Raw genomic sequence first — 22,155 nt, 5'->3', positions numbered from 1 at the left:
ACCCCCTTTCAGGCAAGGTGACAGCATCTGCGGACTAGAGTGGCCGTTGTCCCTGACCTTTGTTTTGTATTCTTCGGGCAGGTTGGCAAAGCTGTGATCTCGGGTGAGGTACAGCTGGCCTGTGCCACCGCCAGCATCTGTTCCAGGTGGGCACGATGCAAAGGGCCTGCTCGTTGCCAGGTGGCTTCATTCAGGGAACGAGGAGAACTCCCCCCTGTGGGGACCTCGCCGCAGGAGGCAGAGTGCTGGCCTGGGCGCGAAGCGTGGGCTCCCGTCCTGCGCACTCCAGCGACTCAGCACTTCCCGACTGGACAGTGGGCTTGGGTCTGCAGCCTGCGAGGAGGACTCCTGAGGAAACGGCTGCGTTTGTTTGTCTGTCTGATGAAGGATGGATGTGCTTTTGAGGAATCCTAAGGATGAACCACTAGTTTTCAAGAATATGAAATTGTTTTTCTTGGCTATTAATGTTGTTTTCTGTGTTTTCTCTTCTCTCTCACTATTCCATAGGTTCTGCCCCTTGAAAACAAAATGAAGGATCCCCAGAGATTTCCAGTCATCCTGTATGTGGGCATGGCCATCGTCACCGTACTCTACATCAGCCTGGGGAGTCTGGGGTACCTGCGATTCGGAGCTAATATCCAAGCCAGTATAACCCTCAACCTGCCCAACTGCTGGTATGTGGGCGAGGGTGGAAGCTCGGGGGCACTATACATCTCTTGAATCAGTTTTTTATTTTTCAGTTACAGTTGACATACAGTATCATACCAGCGTCAGGTGTACACTCTAGACAACTACGTAACTTACTGAGTGATCATCCCCGGAAATCCCACACCCGTCTGACATCACACTATAACGTCCTATTGATTACAGTCCCATGCTGCACTGCACCTCCCCATGACCACTCTGCAGCAGCCGACCTGCGCTCCTCAGTCCTCCTCCCCTTCACCCCTCCCCGCCACCTGGCATCCATCAAAATGCTGTCCGCATCTGAGTCTGCTTCTGTTCCGCCAGTTTGTTTGTTCTGTATTCTTTTAAATCAAGAGGTCAGAATGTGGATTCTTTCTCCTACTGATCTCTTAAGTCAGCTGTGTCACTTCAGTCCACTGCTGCCATCACTGGCAGGCCAGCACCATCCCTGTGTGGCCGCCCACCACACCTTTTGACCCACCTTCCGGCCTGAGTCTTAATCTTTGTCCAGATCTGGGCTGCCCCTTGTTACCTGGGTGAGCTGCCCGAGACCCTGTCAGTCTAGTCGTGCCTTCCCTTGTTGCGAACTCCCCAAAGGCTTCCCCTCGCCCTCCTTAATGCGCCCGTCGGGGCCCTGCACGTCCTAGCCTGGTTCTCGCTCTGCGAGGGGGACTTGGTCTAAGTCACTCTTTTTGAGAATCTCTCTGATGTTTCACTGACTACAACTTCAAGTCAGATGCCCCTTCTTTCTGCTCCCATAGGATCCCATTAGAATCCAGTCGCAGTTTTTATTCCATTGTCTCACAATTGGTCATCTCCCTAAACTGCAAGCTCCGTGAGGGCAGCAGCCACCCCGTTTCTATTTCATCCCAGCACGTGGTGCACGATCATCTCCAAGCGAGTGATTCTTGAACAAAAAGGAGGAATAGACACGGAACGAGGCATTTTCTAAATGAGGAGATGTTATTAGGACGCACCTGGGGCATAGAGGACAGTGGCGCCCTGCCACGTCCTAGCTCTGTGGCCTCGGGCAAATCACAGCTTCTCTCTGCCTCAGTTCCCTCTTTTGGGAATGAGGAGTAGTCATTCTTCCTGCCAGGGTTGTCATGGAGATCAAGGGATACGCGTGAGAAGCAGCTTTGTAACCGTACACTGGTGTGATGGAGAAGTGGGCCGCCACCCGAGCTTTACTCTTGGTTTGGGTGAGTGATTGGTATGGAGGCATATCTAGAATGGATTGTTTGACCAGCTGGTGCATGTACCATTTCTCCCTGGAACTCTGAGCCTGGAAGGGCCAAGTATCTGGTCCATTCACTTTAAACCATTCCAGAGAGACGAGGGGGGAAGGCACATCTGCTTAGTTCCCCGCCTGTGCCGCGCCTCTCCTGTGCAGTCACTGACTTGATGTGCACGTGGAGGCCTCTGTCCGTGGACCACAGGTTGTCGGGAGCCCATCCACGTCTCCCTGGTCTCAACTCTTGGTTGCTGTATTACGAGGAAACACTGAGACGTATTGAAATGCTTTCCCGAAAAGTAGACGTCACAGGGTGCGTCCTAAGCAACAATTCTGTTTTGAAGATTAAAATTTCATTATGGAGAGCAGCTGTGAGCAGACACGGAGGTGCCTGCGCAGTGCCCTGGGGATCAGAATAACCTTTTGGGCCGGCCTGGTTGTTGTCACTGGTGTTGTCACTGTTGAGCAAAGGACACCCTACTGAGCAGGGGTCTGGGGACTAAGTTTGTTGTGTGGCCGGCCAAGTGGTAGCCCTGAAATGGGTCATTGTTTTTAGAAGCTCTTTCTCTTTCCCTCTGATGCCTGCTTTTACATTTCCAAATGTTCTTGACCTGTCGAGAATCAGATGGTAGCTTGGCGTAGCAAGATAAATGGATAGGGAGCAGCAAAAGGAGCCCACATAACCTGAAGACAGGGACGAGCATCTGTCTTCTTTCTTCTGATATCTCAAACCTGGCTATTCTAATCTTTCTGCCTCCACGCGGGTGCAGTTTATTTGGCTACCCCTGCAGGTGACTATACTGATTGCAGGCTTTCCTGCACTCCAGCAGGCTTTGGTGCTGTGCTGAGTTTAATTATAGAGCCGCCAGCTGATTTTTCCAAAGAGTTTTTATCATCTATTCCTGGAGCGAGTGAGACCTTTTGTCAAACTCAGTCTCTCCTGGTGTGTTCTGCTTCCAGCATAAGAACATCTTCCAGGCATTAAGCTCAACCACAGAGAAATTTAGTGCACATTATAAACGATATAATCACCACTTCGAAATAGATTTCCAACAGGAGGGAGGCCAGTGTTTCTTGCTGCTCAACTCCGTAGGGTCTTGTTTGATATGGAGTTTTGCTTAGGGGCAGGGTGGTCTTCCCTTTACGATCATGTGAGATCCTTAAAGACTTACAAGACTTCTTTTCTACTCTGCATAGTCTTAGGCATGGACGGGGTGGATAGAGGTATCTCACCGTGAGACCGTGGTCTTCCTGAGACTCTGCATGCGGAGCAGTGGTGGGAAGACGGCTGCAGTGGGGCGGGAACATGGATTCTGCTCGTGCCACTTGGCTCTGCGCGGTCACCTTCCGATTCCGGGGAGCTGTGAATGGGATGGGGAGGATATGTATAATCAGGCTTGCTACATCCTAATTGTATTTTTAATTGCTTTCATTTTTGAAAGGATATATGCCCCTAGTAAAGATTCCAAATGTTGAGAGGGTGTACAGAGAATGTTAAGTTTCCGCTCACCTCCTCTAGTCCCCAGTTCTAGTTTTCTATTTCAGAGGCAACCATGTTAGCCAGTTTCTTATATTTCCCTCTGGAGATGTTTCATGCATGTAAGAATGTCACATATGTGTGTGTGAGGGAGAATGGTTTTTCCCTTTTAAATGAATCGTAGCACACTGTAGAGACTGTACAGCATCGTTATTTTTTCACTTAATAGTATATCATGAAGCTAATGCCACGTCAACACTGAGAGTTCTGCCTCACACTTTTTAAGTGCTCTGTGGGGACACCATGACTTATTGAACCAGTTCCCCACTGATGAACATTTAAACTGTTTTCAGTCTTTTGTACTTAAATAATGCTGCAATGACATATTTTGAATATAGGTTTTTGTGCACATGTGCAAATATATCTGCAAAGTAAATTGCTATACATGAAATTGCTGGGTCCAAAGGACACGTGCGTTTGCATCTTGGACAGATAAGGCCAGTCACAACGGGACCATTTTACACTGTCCCTGCTAGTGTATGTGCTTGTGTAGCCAGCTTTGAAATGTATCTGGGTGCTCCCTGCAGGCTGTACCAGTCCGTGAAGCTGCTCTACTCCATTGGCATCTTCTTCACCTACGCCATCCAGTTCTACGTCCCGGCCGAGATCATTGTCCCCTTCTTCGTGTCCCGCGTGCCTGAGCACTGGAAGCTGGTAGTGGACCTGTCTGTGCGCACCGTGCTGGCCTGCCTGACGTGTGAGTAGAACACAGGGAATTGCCCTGTTGGTTTATTCCCAAAGGGCACCCAGCCTCCAGGGCTTCCCCTGAGGGAGAGCTTGCCTCGGGGTGAAATCGACCTGCGCTGGGTGAACAGGAAGCTTGGCACGCTCTCTGTTTCAGAGTTGAGGTGTGTCCTGATGGGGAGGTGAATTGATGACATGGGTGCTTTATAGGACATGAGGGTGGAGACCATTATTTATTTGTCAACATAGTATGAAATGCTACAGAGGTAGTCCAGAGTTACAGACGTATAATTGCTATTTCATACAAAATATGATAAAGGCCTAAAAGAGAGCCATGTAATCATATTTGTAATGAGTACATGTTACTCTGATAGTGGGCACGTTTGTTTTTTCTTTTCTTTTTTTAAATATATTTTATTGATTTTACTATTACAGTTGTCCCATTTTCCCCCCTTCACGCCCCTCCACCCTGCACACCCTCTCCCACTCACATTGCCCCCTTTAGTTCATGTCCATGTGTCATAGGTTCTTTAGCTTCTACATTTCCCATATTATTCTTGCCCTCCCCCTATTTTCTACCTACCATCTATGCTACTTATTCTCTGTGCCTTTTCCCCCTCTCTGCCCCTCCCACTCCCCTGTTGATAACCCTCTATGTGATCTTCGTTTCTGTGGTTGTGTTCCTGTTCTAGTTGTTTGCTTAGTTTTTGTTTTTTGTTTTAGGTGTGGTTGCTAATAATTGTGAGTTTGCTGTCATTTTACTATACATGTTTTTTATCTTCTTTTTCTTAGATAAGTCCCTTTAACATTTCATATAATAAGGGCTTGGTGATGATGAACTCCTTGAACTTGACATTATCTGAGAAGCACTTTATCTGCCCTTCCATTCTAAATGAAAGCTCTGCTGGATAGAGCAATCTTGGATATAGGTCCTTGGCTTTCATGACTTGGAATACTTCTTTCCATCTCCTTCTTGCCTGTAAGGTTTCTTTTGAGAAATCAGCTGACAGTCTGATGGTAATTCCTTTGTAGGTGACTCTCCTCTTATCTCTTGCTATTTCTAGGATTCTCTCCTTTATTTAAATCTAGGGTAATGTAATTATGATGTACCTTGGTGTGTTCTTCCTTGGGTCCAACTTGTTTGGGACTCTCTGAGCTTCCTAGACTTTTTGGAAGTCTATTTCCTTTGCCAGATTGGGGAAGTTCTCCTTTATTATTTGTTCAAATAAGTTTTCCCCCTTTGCTTTTCTTTTCCCCTTTTGGTGGTACCCCTATAATTCAGATGTTGAAAGGTTTAAAGGTGTCCCGAAGGTTCCTAAACCTCTCCTTATTTTTCTACTTCCCCCAAGCAAACTGGGTCCTTCTGGTGCTGATTCCCATGCGGGTGGTCTGTGTACATTCTAGGACCCTGTGGGTCTCTTCAGCAAACTCTCCTTTGAGACTGGGAGTCTCTCCCAGCACCTCAACCCCCACAGGTGTTTTCAGTCGGTGTTTTGAGGCTTTATTTGCCCGTGCTGGAGCCCTGGGTTGCATGGTCTGTCTCGCTCCCCAGTTTTATCTGGTTTATCTGTGAGTGAACGTGGGACCACCTGGTCAGCCAGTGGCCTTGCACAGCTTGCCCTGCTTTACAATCACCGCCTCACTAGGTCTGCCTGTTGCCACCCCGAGCCTGGGGCTTACCAGCCGCTGCCTACGTGCCCGGGGTCTGTCCGCTGCTGCCTCATGTGCCCAGTGCCACCGCTTTTTTTGCTGCGACCCCTCTCTGCCCAGCTGCCCGACTCTGCCCCTCCTACCAGTCTGGATGAATATGTCTATTTTCAGGTTGTTGGACTTCTAGACAGTTCAATTTTCTGTCAGTTCTGGTTGTTATTTTGTTTCTAAGTTGCTGTTGTCCTTATTTTGGTTGTGTGAGGAGGCACAGTGTGTCTACCTATGCCTCCATCTTGGCCAGAATTCCCCTGTTTTTTCAAGTAATCAATTTTGCAGCTTAACAATCTGAAGGTTTCATTTCAAGCTACCTGGTACTCTTCTAGACATTTTGGGATGTCGGTCAAGATAAATGTGTTTCTTAGATATTTTTCTATCAATTAACCAGGTGTTTGATTTATTCCTTTGTGTTTTATTACTCTTCCCCAGACCACACACCCAGCGGTGTGAATTAAGAGCACACCCTACTTTCTCTTGGTTGGAACCAAGAGATCACACAAATAAATTCAAAACAAGAATTAGTCCTGTTTTTTCACAGTATGTGAGTCGATACAACAGAGAACATGAAATGATCTGATCTCTGCTATCTAATTTAAATTACTAGGGTATTTGCAATTGCTTTCCAAACTGAAATGCTTGAATCATATATTTTTCTTTAGGTTGTATTTGGGTTTTTATGTTATTTTCAAAATTTCTATTCTTTTGGGACAAGTTGTCTTACTTAGTACATTGAGACTTCCCCAGAAATCTCAGCTTTTCTTATTATTCATTTTGTCTTTGGAATAAATATAGGTCTCTATGATTTTTTAAAATTGAACCAGAATTGAGTGTTTAGGGAGAAATATGTGAATATTGTCTGGCTTTTACTCACAGTATGGGAAATCAGAAATAATTTTATTGGTTGCTGTTAGCAAGAGAAGGGCAGGCAAGAGACCATCCATCCTTTTCAACTGCCCATGCAAAATACAGAGAGCAGGGAAGTGTCTGTCCCAGCGTAGACTCCTCGGGGAAACAGCCTGGTGCCTGCACCAGAATGGATGTCCTTCAGGGAATAGGTTGGTAGCTATCCTGGAATGGACCTTGTCAAAGGAGCAGGCTATTCCTATCTGAAGATAGGCCTCTTCAAGAGAATGGCCTTGGGCCTGTCCCAGGATGGGCCTCCTCAAGGGAACAGGCTGGCCTCTAACAGAACGTACCTCCTCGAGCCACGTGCAGTTCTTTTGTGTGTTACTTAAAGGGTAAAGGGTAGAAGCTTATCATCCTGGGTATCTGTGTGGAAAGAACTCATTTCGTCACTTTCTGATTTAATCCTGGGCAGCACTCCGGCTGAGGATTTATATCCGATTAGGGCTGGTTGGGAGCCGGGCAGAGGGTGGACACTTTGATTTTTCCAGGCCCAGAGAGCTGATGGCAACCAAGAATCTGACTTCAACTTGTAGCCTTTGTTTGGTAGATCTTCAGTCTCTGTCTAGTCCCGTCTGTAGAAACAGCACACTCAGCAGCTAACCCAGGGCAGCTTGCAGGTCACTGCTGGCCCCGAGCGACTGCAAAGAAAGGGAGGTGACATACCTTGCTTTTCCAGTAAATTGCTTTGATGCGTGCTGATAGGATGCTTGGACTCTAGGTGTACATGGAAGACTTTACCCCGTCTTCTGCCAGCAACTCTGGGTGCTTTGATTCAGATGTGTATGTTTCTTCTGTGGATGTATGAGCTCTAAGTATTGAGGGGATGGATTCCACATGTAGGTGTTTATAATGTCAGCTCTTCGGGCCCTAATTCTGGGATCTGAAGGGAGTTGGGAGGAGAGGTGGGGCTATTTCATGTAACTGGCTTTCTTTCAAAGTGGTTCCTCTAGAAAACCCAGGCCTCTCTGGGTGAAACCTGCGACTGCCTAGCTAGCAGCTTCTCCCTGACCTGAGAGCTGGAGCGGTGATGCTGGGCCTGGTTTCTCTCGCTGCTCATTTCCTTCTACAGTCTGGCCTTGGCCTCTGGCAGCATGTGTCTTGCTTCCTGCCAGTTTGCTTTCCGCTGCGCCCCGCAGGAGCCACCACTGTCCGATTCACAGGCCTCATGCCGTCCTTGCTTGCCTCTTGGTTTTTGCTTCACTTCTCCTGGCTCTGTCTGTGGGTCCCACCTCCCTCCTACGGCACGGCCTGCCACTCAGAGGACTGGAGCTGCTGGACTCGAGCTGCTTTTGATCTCGAAGCAGGCGGTCAGTTGTTTTTTCCCTTCTGTGATCTCTTGTGACTTTGCATTGAATTGTCATCCTCTGAAAGGATGCAGCCCCTTCATCTCTGAGCACTGTGGCTTCTCTAACCTTCCTGGAGACTTTGAAGTAATTCTGGGACTCGAGAGAGGCATTTCACTGTAGCACCCATTTAAACATAGTGATGTGAGTTCATTTGGTTTCTGTTTCTTTGTACTTTCATGGCTTTTTGCACAAGGTTAATTTGTACGTGATTTTAGAGCTTTGATGTAACTCATTGTTTTCAATTATACCCATACATTTTAATGGCAGCTTTTTAAATTTTTATTTTGGATGTTTTCTTGTATTTTTCCTCCTGTTCCTCATCCTTCATCCCCAAGGGGAGCAGGGTGATTTGGTCCAGCCTCATTTTTTTCCACTTGGAATTGAACTTTCTCAATACTCTCCCCTACCCTGCAAAGACTGCTGTGTCTACTTTTTGATGCTAAATTTCAGACTGCGGGGGAAGAGGGGTTGGGATAATAATGCATCCCGGAGAATGATGCTCATTTTGTTATGATTTCTTACGGAACAGTATTTACTTCCATCCCATATGTTTAGAAATGCCAACTCAGCCAGTCACCTTGTGTCCAGAGCTTGTGGAGAAGAGGAGGCTGGAAGAGGCTGCTCCCACCTGGAGAGCTCGGAGGCACAGAAACATAGTTCCTTAGGGTTTCTTGAGGCACTAACCTGTCCTTCAGTGGTTGCTGCTAATTCTCTGTGGCATTTGCCACGTGAAACACTGTACTTCGGTTAGCTATGAGAACTTCAGAAACCTATTGCTGAAGATGTAATATCATAAAACCATATCAACTGAGAGGCCTGTTGAGGCCAGAAGGTATAGCTAAATGTAAAACATTCCAGCAGCCAGACCTGTAAGAGCAGTGGTCCCCAGTCTTTTTGGCACCAGGGACTGGTTTTGTGGAAGATAGTTTTTCCCACAGACCGGGGTGGGGGTTGGTTTCAGGATGATTCAAGTGTGCAGATTCACCTGAGAATATACGGCCAGCACCCATCTGATAGGAGGTGGAGCTCAGGCAGTAATGGGGGCAGTGGGGAGCAGCTGTAAATGCAGGTGAAGCTTCACTAGCTTGCCACACCCCTCACCTGCTGCCATGAGGCCCAGGTCCTAACAGGCCTGGTTCGTCCCCCGCGTTAGCACAGAGCTTCCAGGCCCAAACAGAGTGGCCTCTCACACTTGGCAATCTTAACGCTGATGAAGAAGCAGAGCAGCGCGAATGTGCTGTGCCTGTGCCCCAGCCCCAGGGGCCCTCGGGAGGCCTCGGTTTCCTCACCTGTAAGGTATGGAGGGTGTCCACTCACTAAGGTGCCTCTCAAGTTCAAAATTCTGTGACTCTGCACAACTGTTAACTATAAGAGTATTATCAGGGTACTCTGAGCCTGATTTTAGGTTTTGATCAAAATATTGCTTGAAAAAAGAAAGTTAATGTAAAGATATTTAGAGAATGCTTAGATCTGAGGTTATTGAGGAAGAAATTCCTAGTACCCCACTGTCCTAGCAAAATAATTTTGTTTGACATTTTATCATCTGTTGTTAATCCTTTTGCATGCATTTTTTAAAAAACATTTATTTATTTATTTATGTTTAGAGGGGAAGGAGAGAGGGAGAGAAACATCAATGTTTCTCATCCATTTGCCTCTGGTGCATCCCCTGCTGGGAACTGGCCTGCAGGGAACTGGCTTGCAACCCAGGCATGTGCCCTGACTGGGAATTGAACTGCGATCCTCTGGTTCGCAGACCTGCGCTCAATCCACTGAGCTACACCAGCCAGGGCTTTTGCATGCATTTTAAAAATAATTTCAATCATAGTATAACTTTGTCTTTTGCATTTTATTTCATATTAGATCATAAATATACATATTCTTCATAAATATTTTCATGACTGCATGATAGTCCATTTATTGGTGGATCATATTTACTGAACTACTCTTTAGTGTTGGATATATAGGTTGTTCCCCTTACTTTTCTACTTTTTAAATTGATACCCCCGTTAAATGAAATTATATATTCTGTCCAAGACTATAATTAATTTAAAGGTAGATTTCTAGACATCTAAGAGTAACATGGGTGGGCTTTACCAACATCAGTCATAGTAAAACAGCAGAAAGAGACCTGGCTGTTGTGGCTCAGTAGATCAAGCGTTGGCCTGTGGACCAAAGGGTCGCTGGTTTGATTCCCAGTCAGGGCACATGCCTGGGTTGCAGGCCAGACCCCCAGTGGGGAGTGCACAACAGCTAACCACACATTGGTTTCTCTCCCTCTCTTTCTCCTTCTCTTCCCCTCTCTCTAAAAATAAATAAAATCTTTTAGAAAACATCAGAAAGAGCTTCTGGACACACAGAAGCTATTAAGTATCCAGTTGGTATATGATTTTAGATCATATTTCTGTAAGTATGTTTTTGTTCTCTTAAGTGCTTTCTCTTCTCTTGTGTATTAGTCAGCTCTTTCTGTTCCTGGTCTAAAACCACAGACTCCAGAATCCCAATCGGTTCCTTCTCTGAACATGGCCGTTTACCTCATGTTATCTCAGCAGTTAAAACATCCTCTTTGTAGTCTTTTAACCCAGATGGAAGGTGTTTTGTAATACCACTGGAGCCCTCTTGACTAATCGTGTGGTCCAGTTGAGTTGTCCCCAGCCCCCACTTTCTGGACAGGGCTCAGCTGAGCTGCTGCAGGGGGCTGTGGACCTGCCGGTGGGAGCCGCTGTCTTCCTGTTCTGTGGGTGTTTTTTGTGGGGGGTGCAGAGAGAGTGGGGAGAGGGTACTCCTAGTTGGTGCTTCTTGAGATCTCTACCTTCTTGAGTTTCTCTTTCTAGAGGGCTTTAGCTCATAATTACATTGAAAGGTTTCAGTTGCTCCCGTATCTTTCCTAAGTACCTGATTCCTGCCTCTGAAATTAGTTAGAACAAGTTAGCCACATTTTGCATGGTGGCAAAACGCATATCCCTAATGGGGGCTTATGCTAATTTGGCCTCCTCTTTCTCTTCCCCATATTAGTGGGAGTCCTGCCCTTTTTGCCTTCTCCCACTATCTTTCTCCAGTGACAGACTTTATTTAGGGCTCGGTTGTGGTATCTGGTGCATCCAGGGCAGGAGGAGGGTGTTTCTTTTCCAGCCCCGTGGTCCTGGTTTTAAGAGAAAAATTTTGCCTGTTTAAAAAATATCTATTAAATGGGAAAATAGAGACAAATGTACTTGAACAACAACAAAAATTTATATTTTTAAAAAATATCTATTAAGGATATTTTTGTTAAGCATGCTTATCTTGTATGTCCTCTATAGTAAAAACAACAAATTTTTAGCTTGCTTTTAAAATATCGTGATAAAGCGAAACATCTCTCTGTTCAATCTGAGAAAAGATTCCAATCACACAAGCTTCTGTTTCTGTTTCCACTTGATTCTTATCGCCGAGTGCGTGGAGCACATCTCACTTGACTTCCACTCATATCACGAATGTCCATCTGTCCTTCAGGTTAATGTGAGCGACGGAGAGGAAATGACCGACTGGGAGGTGGGAGGGGTCAGGCAGGTTGTCTGACTTGTCTCCTCCCGCTACTCACTGTCCCTGATGGGGGCCTGCCTTCCCTTTAGTGGGCTGGAGCAGCCTAGAGCCCAGTGGATTGACGCACGCTCCCTTTACTGGTGCAGAGCCAGGTGGGCTGGGAGCTGCTGTGTTCTGGGGGAGGAGTCCCATGGCTCTGCTGTGCAGCACACGGTGCTTTCCAGTTGACAGTGAGGTGGGGGACGTGTCCCAGAACACGTTCCTAAGGTGCTGAATCTGCACTGCATAGTTGCTGGAAACGTAGAGGTGGGTGAGATCTCAGCAATCAATCAGTATTAGTACCATCACCTATTTCTCAGGGTAAATAAACAGTCTCAGAATGCTGAGCCAATTTAGCCTGGATCAGTCTGCTACTGAACAGGGATGGTAATTATACTAGTTGACATTTATGAAGCATTCCCTATGGACTTCTCTAAAATCTTGACATTTGACCAACCCTATTCGGTAGTAGGGCAAACAAGAGTCTCAAAGAGGGGAAGTAATTGACTGGTTTATGGTAGGCCTGGGGTATGAACCTAGGTTCTGAGTCCAGGGCCTGAACTCTCAACTACACTCGTGTGTGGGCAGGTGGAGACCCAGACCCCAGAGAGGGCAGTTGTCTTATTCTGGGACACACAGCAGATCAGCTCTCGTTCAGCACTAGGCTGTCCATGACGAGAACACTGTCTTGTCATCAGCTACAGACACTTTACCTCCAGCTTCCCTCCAGATTCAATCCTGAAGATCTGAGGAATGTCACTAACTCCATTTACTAGGAAATATGTGAGGGCTGGAATAGACTGGCGTTAAGTGGCTATGCTTTTGTAAACCTTCTGACGACTTCAGAAAGGTGAAGATGCTGCCTTGGCTGATCACTAGAAGGAAGGAGGACAGGGTTGCCCCAAGGCTGTGAAACCATGGCAGCGCCGGGTCTGGGGTGCAGGACTCCTGCGCTCTCTGTTGTTATCAGGCTTCAAAACACTTGTGTTATTTCCTTTCCAAAGCAGAGCGAGGTCGAGGCCGACTATGTGCAGGGTTCTCTGCCAAACCATTGTGGGGTCTCCCTGGCAGAGCTAACCCAACATCTGACTCCCCAAGTTCTTCACAGACAGGATCTTTCTGGTCAGCTCGATCCCCTGTTCTCCCTTCTTTGTCTCTATTTTCTTACTAGTCGAGGTCACAATGGAACTGTACCAGGGGCTCGAGGTCCTGGCTCTAGTCCTAGCCCTGTCACTGTGTACCATGTAACCTCTCTGGGAGACAGTCATGTTGTGCAGTTCCATACCCATGGAGCACAGGCAGGTTCGTCTCAGTGAGTGCAGTGTGGGTTGTGCAGTCGGCTAGACACTAGACGTTCTGCCGTGATGGAAGTGTTCTGGGACTGTGCTGTCCAGGACCGTAGCCACTAGGCACAGGTGGCTGTTGAGTCCTTGGAATGTGACCAGTGTGAATGAGGAACTGAATTCACTTAGATTTCAATAGCCAGTGACTAGTAAGGTGAGACAGGAGATGTGAATCTGTTCCTGCCCTAATCAACCTCATTTCCCACAGGCCTCTCCTCTTGCTGCGGGGAGTGGTATTCCAGTTTAAAAGTAAGTGTTTCTCATAAAACCTGGCCTCTAAATACAAGCCAGGACTTTTGTCTGAGGCTCAGCCAAAGAGGCAGTGATCAGTTGATCGATGCAGACAGTCCCTCTGAAGGGTAAAATTGGCTGCATTGGACTCAGATGTTCTGACAGTCTCACCAGTGTGACGCCTTCCTCAAAGCAATTTGACTGCATTTTTGCTTTATGAAGTTAGAACTGAAACCACCAGTGAATGTAACTTATTGGGGCTCAGGGAGGTAATCCTGTGACCTGGGTTGCTGTTCTAATGCTAAGGACTTTCAGTTGGAGGCTGGCAGAGGGGAAGGCAGTCTTCACAATGCATCTCAGTACTAACTGTTAAGGGTGCACTTTTCATGAGCAGCAGAGAACACACTCATGATGATGATATTAACCGTATTGCGTGCCTGTCACACACTAGGCCCTCTGTTAAGTGCCGTGTAACCTCCTTTAATCATCATGACATCTCTGTGACGTAGGAGCTATTAGTATTCTCATCTTGCCAACAAGAAAACTGGAGAATAGAAAGGAGCCATAATTTCCCCAGCGTCACTCAGGTAGAGCCAGGGTTCAAACACAAGAGCCTAATTCCAGAGCCCACAGTCCTCGATAAACTTGGGGGACACTGGCCTTCACTGGAAAGCTGAGTCAGGTGGGACGGTGGGGTCGACAGGCACTGGATCGACGTGGTCAGTGAGGCCTCCTCCCCTTGGTTTTAAACCGCGCTGTCCGAGCAGCTCGACAGCCGTGCAGTCCTTGGGGTGGCGAGGAAGCTGATGGCGGTCCCTCGTGCAGCCCTGCTCATCTTCGTCATCCCCACCTTCTTGACACACTCCCGAGCTGGAGTTTCGAGTGTGGGAGCCACTCACTAGCTTGTGCTGACACAGGGACGCGGCCATCGTGTGTGTGCTCAGCCCGCACACAGAGCTACTCCCGCTTCCCCTGTAGGATCGTGCTCCGTGAAACCAGGTTTACCATGGCATCGCTCCAGGAGGAGGCGTTCCGTTTGGTCTTGTCAGTCAAGTAGAGATGTTTGTGTTGGAGGTGTGCTCAGTGGTAAGACAGTGAGCAGTCACTCGGAAATGGTCCACTTCCTTTTTTGCTCCACACTCTCTCTCCTTTGTAGGACCAGAATGCATTGGAATGTCGTTTGGTTCCTTTTGGGGGGGCAGTGAAAATCGCGTGTGGCAGTAGGAAAGCTGAAAGCCAGGTGACTGGAGCCAGTCCTACTGTTGGCGATCTTGCAGTGAGACCCAAGTTCCTCTGCCTTCTGGGCATTCATTTTCTCATCCGTGAGATGAGGGATTGGACCAGACAATGGCGAAGTCTCTCTGGAGCTCTCTATTCTATGAGGAGACACTTGCTAAATTTTCAGGACGGTGAGGATGTCCCTTCCAGCTCTGGGCAGTCTTGAACATCCATGTCCTCTCTCCTGCAGGCATCCTGGCCATCCTCATCCCCCGCCTGGACCTGGTCATCTCCCTGGTGGGCTCCGTGAGCAGCAGCGCCCTGGCCCTCATCATCCCGCCCCTCCTGGACATCACCACCTACTACTCGGAGGGCATGAGCCCCCTCGCCATCGCCAAGGACGCCCTGATCAGCATCCTGGGCTTCGTGGGCTTTGTGGTGGGGACATACGAGGCTCTCTATGAGTTGATCCAGCCAAGCAGTGCTCCCATTGTTGTCAATTCCACCAGTGCCTCTGCATAGCCGTTTGGGTGCATCCCCTGCGCCTGTCCACCCCACTCCCATGTATTCCCTAGCACTTGGCCCCAGAGCCTTGGGGAGGGTCCAGGCTCTGGGGAAAAGCAAGGTTGCTGTTCAGGAAGCCCGGTACCTGGTACCTAGGTTCCCTGGGCCAGGTAGGACTGAGGGCTGGGGGAGAGTGGCTAGCAGATATGCCGGAGGCACCTTTAGTGGAAGTGCCACCATTGTTCATTTGTGCTTATTTAACCAGAACCTTAAAGCTGTTTTCCCTCATCACACCTTCTCCCTTACCTGCCTTTCTTTTCTGACCCACCTCCCTGAAATTATTCTTTTTGCATAGCTCACTTTATTTAAAAATTTTAGCATTTCATTTTCTGGTCCAGACTTAGACTAAATAAGTAAGAACTCTCTGTTTATAAAGTTGGGCTTATCTCTTTCTCATATCTCTCCCAAATATTTTACCTCAAGTCTCCAGCAGGTATCTGGACCTACCTAGTAGTTTAAACTAGCCCGCAAAGCTGGAGTTTTTAATCTTCACGCTCTCTGGCTTGCTGTGACCCTTGGCTACACTTTTCCTCTTGGAATTCCTTGTATGGGTCACAATACTGTGTTCTTAGTTGCTTTAGCTCCCAAAAGACATCAGTCACTGCCTCAATTGAAAATATTTATATTTTATTTTATTTAAAATCAGCTTTTGTTTTTCGACTCTCCTGATCGGAGGTTATTGTGAATCACTTGTTCCTCAGTCAACTTGTATCAGCTTCTCCTGCTGAAAAGAAACTTGTTCCAGGAAATGTCTGTGCAGGTCCTCAGCACCCGAGGCTGAGTACCTCAGATTGTAATCAGGATCACCTAAATGTGTACCTCTGCGGGGAGGCCTGGACTTGGCCTCCCACAGCCCAGCCTGATTTCGTACTGAGTAGATATGACGGACTCGGGAAACATCTGCTAGTGCACTAGGCCAAAGGAATGGAGGGCCGCACCTTTCTGCCCATGGGAGGCTCATGAAATGGTAGCTTTGTGAGTTCAGGCCCCTTTCTCAGCCTCAGTCCCTGGCCTGCAAACAGCATGGCAGCATTCAGTTGCCGTCACGCCAGGAAGATGCCCACACTGTTGCCAAGGGCGAGACCATGAGGTCAGTGTGCACAGACCGTCAAAATTAAGTTCAGAGAATTTCCAGCGGCTGGTTTGACACTGAGTGCGGTGCTTGGTTGTTTACAATCAGCTGGCAGTAGGGCAGACACAGTGCCCTGTCTGGCTGCCTTCGAGACCTGGACTCTAAAGTTGCCACTTAGTTGGGATGTCAGTCCCCTGTGTTCTAAACACTAACTATGATGCCTGTCCCTCCCCCTGAGTGTCAGAAGTAGCCTCAGGGTTGGCTCACCTCAAGGTCGGCCTGCAGGTGTGGGAAGAAGCTGCGGAGAAGGCAGAGGATGGTACACTGCCTTGCTTTGGCATCCCCGTCCTCCCTGCAGGTGTGAGGAAGCATTGAGAGGGGCATCGGTCACTGGCTCTTGTCCTCCTGAGCTGTGTGCAGGTATGTGTGTGTCTGTGCATATGTGGTGGGGTCCTGCTGTCCTCCACTCCTGTCGCCAGGCTCTGGCTTACTCACCCGGAGCTACAGTTTGCCCTGCAAGTTGGGAGAGCAGCACAACTTTATCAGGGCTTTTTTGGTTTTGTGTTTTACCAAAGCTCCTAAGGGCTCTGACCCACCTTTGCAGCCCCACCTTTTTTTTTTCCTTGTCTGTTCCAAAGCCAAACTTTCTTGTTGTAGTGACTCCTAAGTTCCCTAAGAATTTGCTTACAAAGATGTGATCAGTGGTGACTTGGTCCCTCTTAGGAGAAGGACATTCTTCATCCACCGTTTCTGTTCATTGGTGGTCCTGAACAGGTGCTTCCATGACCAAGATTCTAGCTGGAGGTGGCAGTCCTGCCCTCTGAAGCCTCGGGCTTAGAAACTACCACAGTGGGCTCAGGAATTGTCATCTCCTGTTTGCAAGCCTGGGCTCCAGCAGTCTTCCCGCAGTGGTCCTGAGGGTGAGAAGGTGCGTGTCAGTAGAAGTGGGTCAGATGTGTGTCCTGCCCACAGCTTCCGTGGGGGAAGCTTCTATGTGCGCAGGGAGCTGCTGGAAGCTGTCCTGTCCAGGTGGGCAGTCACACTGGGCCTCTGGTGCTGGAACTCGAGGGGTAGGTAGCACAATACTGAGCTGAAGTCTTAGCCCCAAGACTCTTTAGCTGAGACTTAGTCCTCTGGCCCCTAAGTCTTAGCTAAATGCAGGCTATTGCTTCAGGATCCCTGACCCAGAGAATGTGGTGTACAGGTGAGGTGGCTCTGGCTCTGGGGCTTCTGGAGGCTAATTCGGCTTGGCTTTCCCTCTGATCTCTTTCCTGTGCTCTGACTTGGCAGCCTGCTTGCCTGGCTGACTCCGAAGACAGGCAAGGTGAACCCAGTCAGTGGGCCTTTGGTTGTGCAGTTGCACTGCAGTTTGGCATTGAGTAAAGGGCTCAGCCAGAGGATGGCAGGAGGGAGCCCTTCCTCCTCCTCTGGAAGCAGCTGTCTGGGCCCACTGAGGGAAGCCTCCCCTTCTGCTGCCTCTGGGCCTTCTGTAGTCAGGGAGCCCTTGGTGTCTTCTTGCCACTCTTTGGGAACCAGAACCAGCTGCCCAACTACTTCCTGTGCCTTGCTCCAGTTCCTGGAAAAAAGCTCCAGTGTAAGCAGGAGTCTGATCAGGAGCAACAAAGCAAAGGCTTCTGTAGTGTGAGGCTGCATCTGCCAAGCCAAAGGCAAATCCTGGGTTTTCTGGCTTAGTACTGTTAGGTACTGTGTCTCTCCCCCACTCTCCTCACGCAGCCCCAGATTTTTATTAGCTCAGAGGCAGCTACTCAGAGCCACTTGTTCTGACCTGCAAACGCCACTGTTGGGAGCCAGTTTCCAGCTCCCTGTCGGCAGTGTACCTCCCCTTAAACGCAGGTGCTGGCCAGGAAGAGCATGACCTGGCATATTCAGTTTGCCTACAAGTTGTCACCGTACACAAGTGGCATTATTTATAGTGTGCTGCTGTCCAGCTGCTAGGACCCCTGCATCTGTACAAACCCTGGCCAGATGCATGTGAATGTAAGGCATGTCGTAGCTGAGCAGCTTATGCCCTGCCCTTCACCTCCCCAGCCAGATCCACGGGCTGGTGCTCACTACTCTCTACCTGCACAAAAGGTAAAACATGCAGTCTCAGCAGTTGGCTTAAAGTGACGATCCCACCAGACAGGTATGTTAGGAAAATCTCTCCCCTCCCCCTGTACTCCTGTCTTGCTTTTTTCCCCTCCAGTTTCTCCCAAAATTATAGCATATCACTTCTGTTTAACACTACACGTTCGCCTTATGTTTTTTGGAAGTGCAAAATCTCAGTCTGTGTCTGTTTACAGCTTTCTGTATTCACTATTCAGGGCAGGTGGGTCTGTATCGGTGGGTTTATTTCATAGCTGATAAGCGGGCCGCAGCATTCACCCTGGCCAGAGCGTGGCCCGGTCCTCACAGTGGAGACACCCAATGCAAAAGGCACGACTTGCTAATTAGGGAGTCGGCTCCAAGTCTGCCACAGAATTAAATTTTCCAAAGTACATTACAAATCTCCAGGACCGTGAGGGGAAGAAGAGACAGTGTGGTTTATCTTTGCAATTATGGTCGGTACTTTCAGGCAATTAGCCCTGCGGGCTGCAGGGCTGTTGGCTCTGACAGAGTCAGTTTGTTGCATGTCTTCCCTGTGCTTTGTACCACTGGGTCGTTCCCTGGCCAGGGACACAAATGGTGCTGATATGAGGTCATCAGAGTGTAGGGAGCGGGGTGGCGGATGAGGGTGGAGGGTGCCTGTCATAAGCTGTGTTTTTTCATTTAAATCAAGGTGACTCTGGGGAAGCCATTTTGTTTTTGTGAAGGATAGGATTATGTGGCTATTGTAAATCACTGTCAGTGGGTGTGTGAATAAGAGAAGTATAAAACCCGCGGTCCGCGGGTCTGGATAACCACACGGTGCCGTGTGTGTTGTGTGCCCACATGAACGTGTGCTCTGCATGGTCTGTGCAGGGGCTGGTCTGTGCAGGGGCTCGTAGAAGACTTCCTTTGGGCTTCTGCACACGGATCATGTGTTAAGCTTTTTCTTTTCAATAAATGAATTTTATTTTTTATTTTTGAAGGTTGTGGTCTGTGTCTTTGTTTTCACTTTTTTTTTAAATGTCACCGAGATTCCCCTTACTTGATCTTACATCAGATGGGAGCGTAGTGTGATCAGTGGAACCACCTGTGGGACCGAGCGACCCAAAGAAGAGGGCCAGGTGGCAGTTTTCCTGTTAGCCAGTCCTGCTGTTCCTGTCTGCTCTTCTCACCCTCTCTGTGGATATCGGAGGACCACACACACTCGGGGTGATGGTTAGTTTTATGTGTCAGTGGGGCTAGGCTACAGTATTGATTAACCCAGTTATTCATTCAAACAGTAACCTAGGTGTTTCTGGGAAGGTATCCTGTAGATGTGGCTAAAGTCTACAATCAGTTGCCTTTAAATAAAAGATTATCCTCAAATGTGGGTGGGCCTCATCCAATCAGTTGAAGGACCTTAAGAGCAAAACTGAAGTTTCCTTGGGGAAGAAGAAATTCTTGCCTCAAGACTATGGCACCTGTTTTTGCCTAAGAGTCTCCAGCCTGCCAGCCCCAGCAATCACTTAAGTCAATTCCTGGGAATCAATCTCTATATATGTGTATGTATATGTATATATATATATATATGTATGTGTGTGTATACATACATACATACATCTTACTGGTTCTGTTTTTCTAAAGGGCCCTGACTGATATGAGAGGTAACACCCAGTTTTCTTGAAAGGGGAAGATTGATTTCAAGACAGTGGAAGAGATGACTTCCCTTCTGCTTTTGTGACACTTAAGAAAAGTGAGGCCATCTGACTGGCCCTTAGATTATTTGAAACTGATCTTTGTTGATTACTGAATTAGACTTGTTCAGAAGCAGAGCCCTCAAAGAACACTATTAAAGTATAACACTTTCCCAAGAGAGGAAGGTAGGGTGTGTATTATAACCATTGTCAGTTATCAATATTGTTGCTGGAACTGGAGATCAAAGAGATTCAGTGACTTCCAAGTGACCAGCCACTAAGTGGCAGAGCTGGTATGTACACACACACCCTGTGGTTCCAGAACCCCAACACTTCCCAAGGCACTGGCTGCCTCCCCCTTTGTGATGGCTTCAGTAGGGAGGTCCACTTTAGGGATTGTTACGAGGCTTAGAATGTTATCAGGTGCCTGGTGCGAAGGGCTTATAAACATTGTTTGAAATATTAGCTGAACTGAAGAAAACCAAGACCCAGAAGCAGTTTTACTTGTTTTTCTGGGTGTGCATACATTATAATCATGTCTTGCTCACCTCGTATAGAGCATTCAACCCTTTTTACATTGCTTTCATGTTTTTACTCCTGCTCACGTCCATACTTAATGGTCGTAACCCTTCCTTCCAGGTAACCAGGGCTGTTCAGGTAAGCTCCCTGCACTGCCGGAGGCGTAGACTTGAGTGACAGTGGACTGAATTTGGATGCTGCTCCTGGGCTCTATACTAGTTAGGCTGGCTTCCTTAGGCTCAGCCCAGTGCAGACGCCTACTGGCGTCTTGAGTAAGAAACTGTGTGTGCTTTGCTAGACCCTTGGCTATTGGTCTCCCTGCACCATTTATTTTTTGAAAAACAATTTAAGGTGTAATCTACATATAATAAAATTTACCTGCTTTTTTAAGTGTACAGTTTGATGAGTTTTGACAAATGCATGCAGTCATTTGACCATCTTCAGTCAAGATGCAGAATGTTTTCTTCACCCCAGAAGTTCCCCGGCGCCCCTGTGCAGGTAATCCCATCCCCATGCCACTCAGCCCTTCGCAACAACTGACCCGATTTTTTTGTCTTTAGTTTTGTCTTTTCTAGAATGTCGTGTAAATGAAACCATTAAGCACGTAGTCCTTTCTGTCTGGCTTCTTTTACTTGACATAATACTTTTAAAATTCACCCTTGTTGTTACGTGTGTCAGTAGTTCGTTTCTTCTTTTTGCCAAATAACATTCCATTGTGTGGATGAGCCGTACTTATTTAGCAGTTGATGGATGTTTGGGTTGCTTCTAGCTTTTGGCTGTTATGCAAAAAGCTACCATAAATGTTCACGTACAGATCTTTGTGCAAATCTAAGTTTTTATTTCTCTTGGGTAAATACCTAGGAGTGGGATTATGGAGTTTATGGAATTATGTAATATGTATGTACTCACTGTATAAGAAATTGGAAGGTTGTTTCCCAAGTGTCTGTGCAATTTTGGATTGCTGCCAACCATTGATAAACGCTCCCATTGCTCCATGTCTGTGTTGGTCTGTACACTGCGCTCTTTTTGAGTGTAGCTGTCTTAATGGATGTGTAGTGGTACCTCCTTGTGGTTTTAATTTGCATTTGCCTAATGACTAATGACGTTCTACATCTTTTCCTGGGTTTATTTGCCATTAGTTTATCTTTTTAAAAGAGGTATTTGTTCAAATACTTTTCTTCTTTCAAAACTTAGTCTTTTTAAGAAATTTTAAGCTTCTTGGTTTGAAGTAATTGCAGATTCACAGGAAGGTGCAGAGAAGATCCCGTGTGCCCTGCTCCACGTCTCCTCCGACGTCCACATGCTGCGTAACCACAGTGCAGCGTCGAAGCCAGGACACTGGCATTGGCAAGATCCATAGAGCTCGCTCAGATCTCCCCAGGTACACACGCACTCATTCGTGTGCGTGCATGTGTGTGTAGCTGTAAGCAATTTATAACGTGTGTAGCTTCCTCCACCACAATCAAGACGACTAGCTCGTTACCACAAGACCCCTCATGCCACCCTTTGTAGACACACGTTCCGTGCTCCCCCATCTCCCTAGATCCAGGCAACCATGGATCTGTTCTTCATCTCTGCTGTCATTTCACGAACGTTATATAAATTGAATTGTGTTGTATGTGTCCTTTTGATGGGCTTGTTTCACTAGATATAATTTCCTTGAGGATCATCTGAATTATTGCCTATATCAATTATTTTTTCCTTTTCATTAATGAGTTGTATTCCATGATATGGATGTACCACAGTTTGGTTAACAGGTCACCACTGAAAGAAATTTGCGTAGTTTCCAGA

The 22,155-nt window shown here is 47.5% G+C and overlaps 1 protein-coding gene across 1 annotated transcript in view; it reads left to right on the top strand.

The window, feature by feature from the left end:
* Positions 1-19,154, top strand: part of SLC36A1 (solute carrier family 36 member 1) — a 48,801-nt gene extending 29,647 nt beyond the window's left edge. Inside the window, exons 9-11 of the mRNA XM_053665900.1 lie at positions 508-674; positions 3,986-4,155; positions 14,699-19,154. Of these exons, the coding sequence (XP_053521875.1) occupies positions 508-674; positions 3,986-4,155; positions 14,699-14,970 (609 nt within the window). The 3' untranslated portion in view covers positions 14,971-19,154. The remainder of the gene's footprint in view (positions 1-507; positions 675-3,985; positions 4,156-14,698) is intronic.
* The last annotated feature ends 3,001 nt before the right edge of the window (positions 19,155-22,155 follow it).

Source organism: Artibeus jamaicensis, unplaced genomic scaffold, assembly GCF_021234435.1.
Source record: "Artibeus jamaicensis isolate MK-2021 breed Jamaican fruit bat unplaced genomic scaffold, CSHL_Jam_final contig_432, whole genome shotgun sequence".
Classification (NCBI taxonomy): domain Eukaryota; kingdom Metazoa; phylum Chordata; class Mammalia; order Chiroptera; family Phyllostomidae; genus Artibeus; species Artibeus jamaicensis.
Note: the sequence above shows the minus strand (reverse complement) of the source record. Positions and strands in the feature narration are given on the sequence as shown.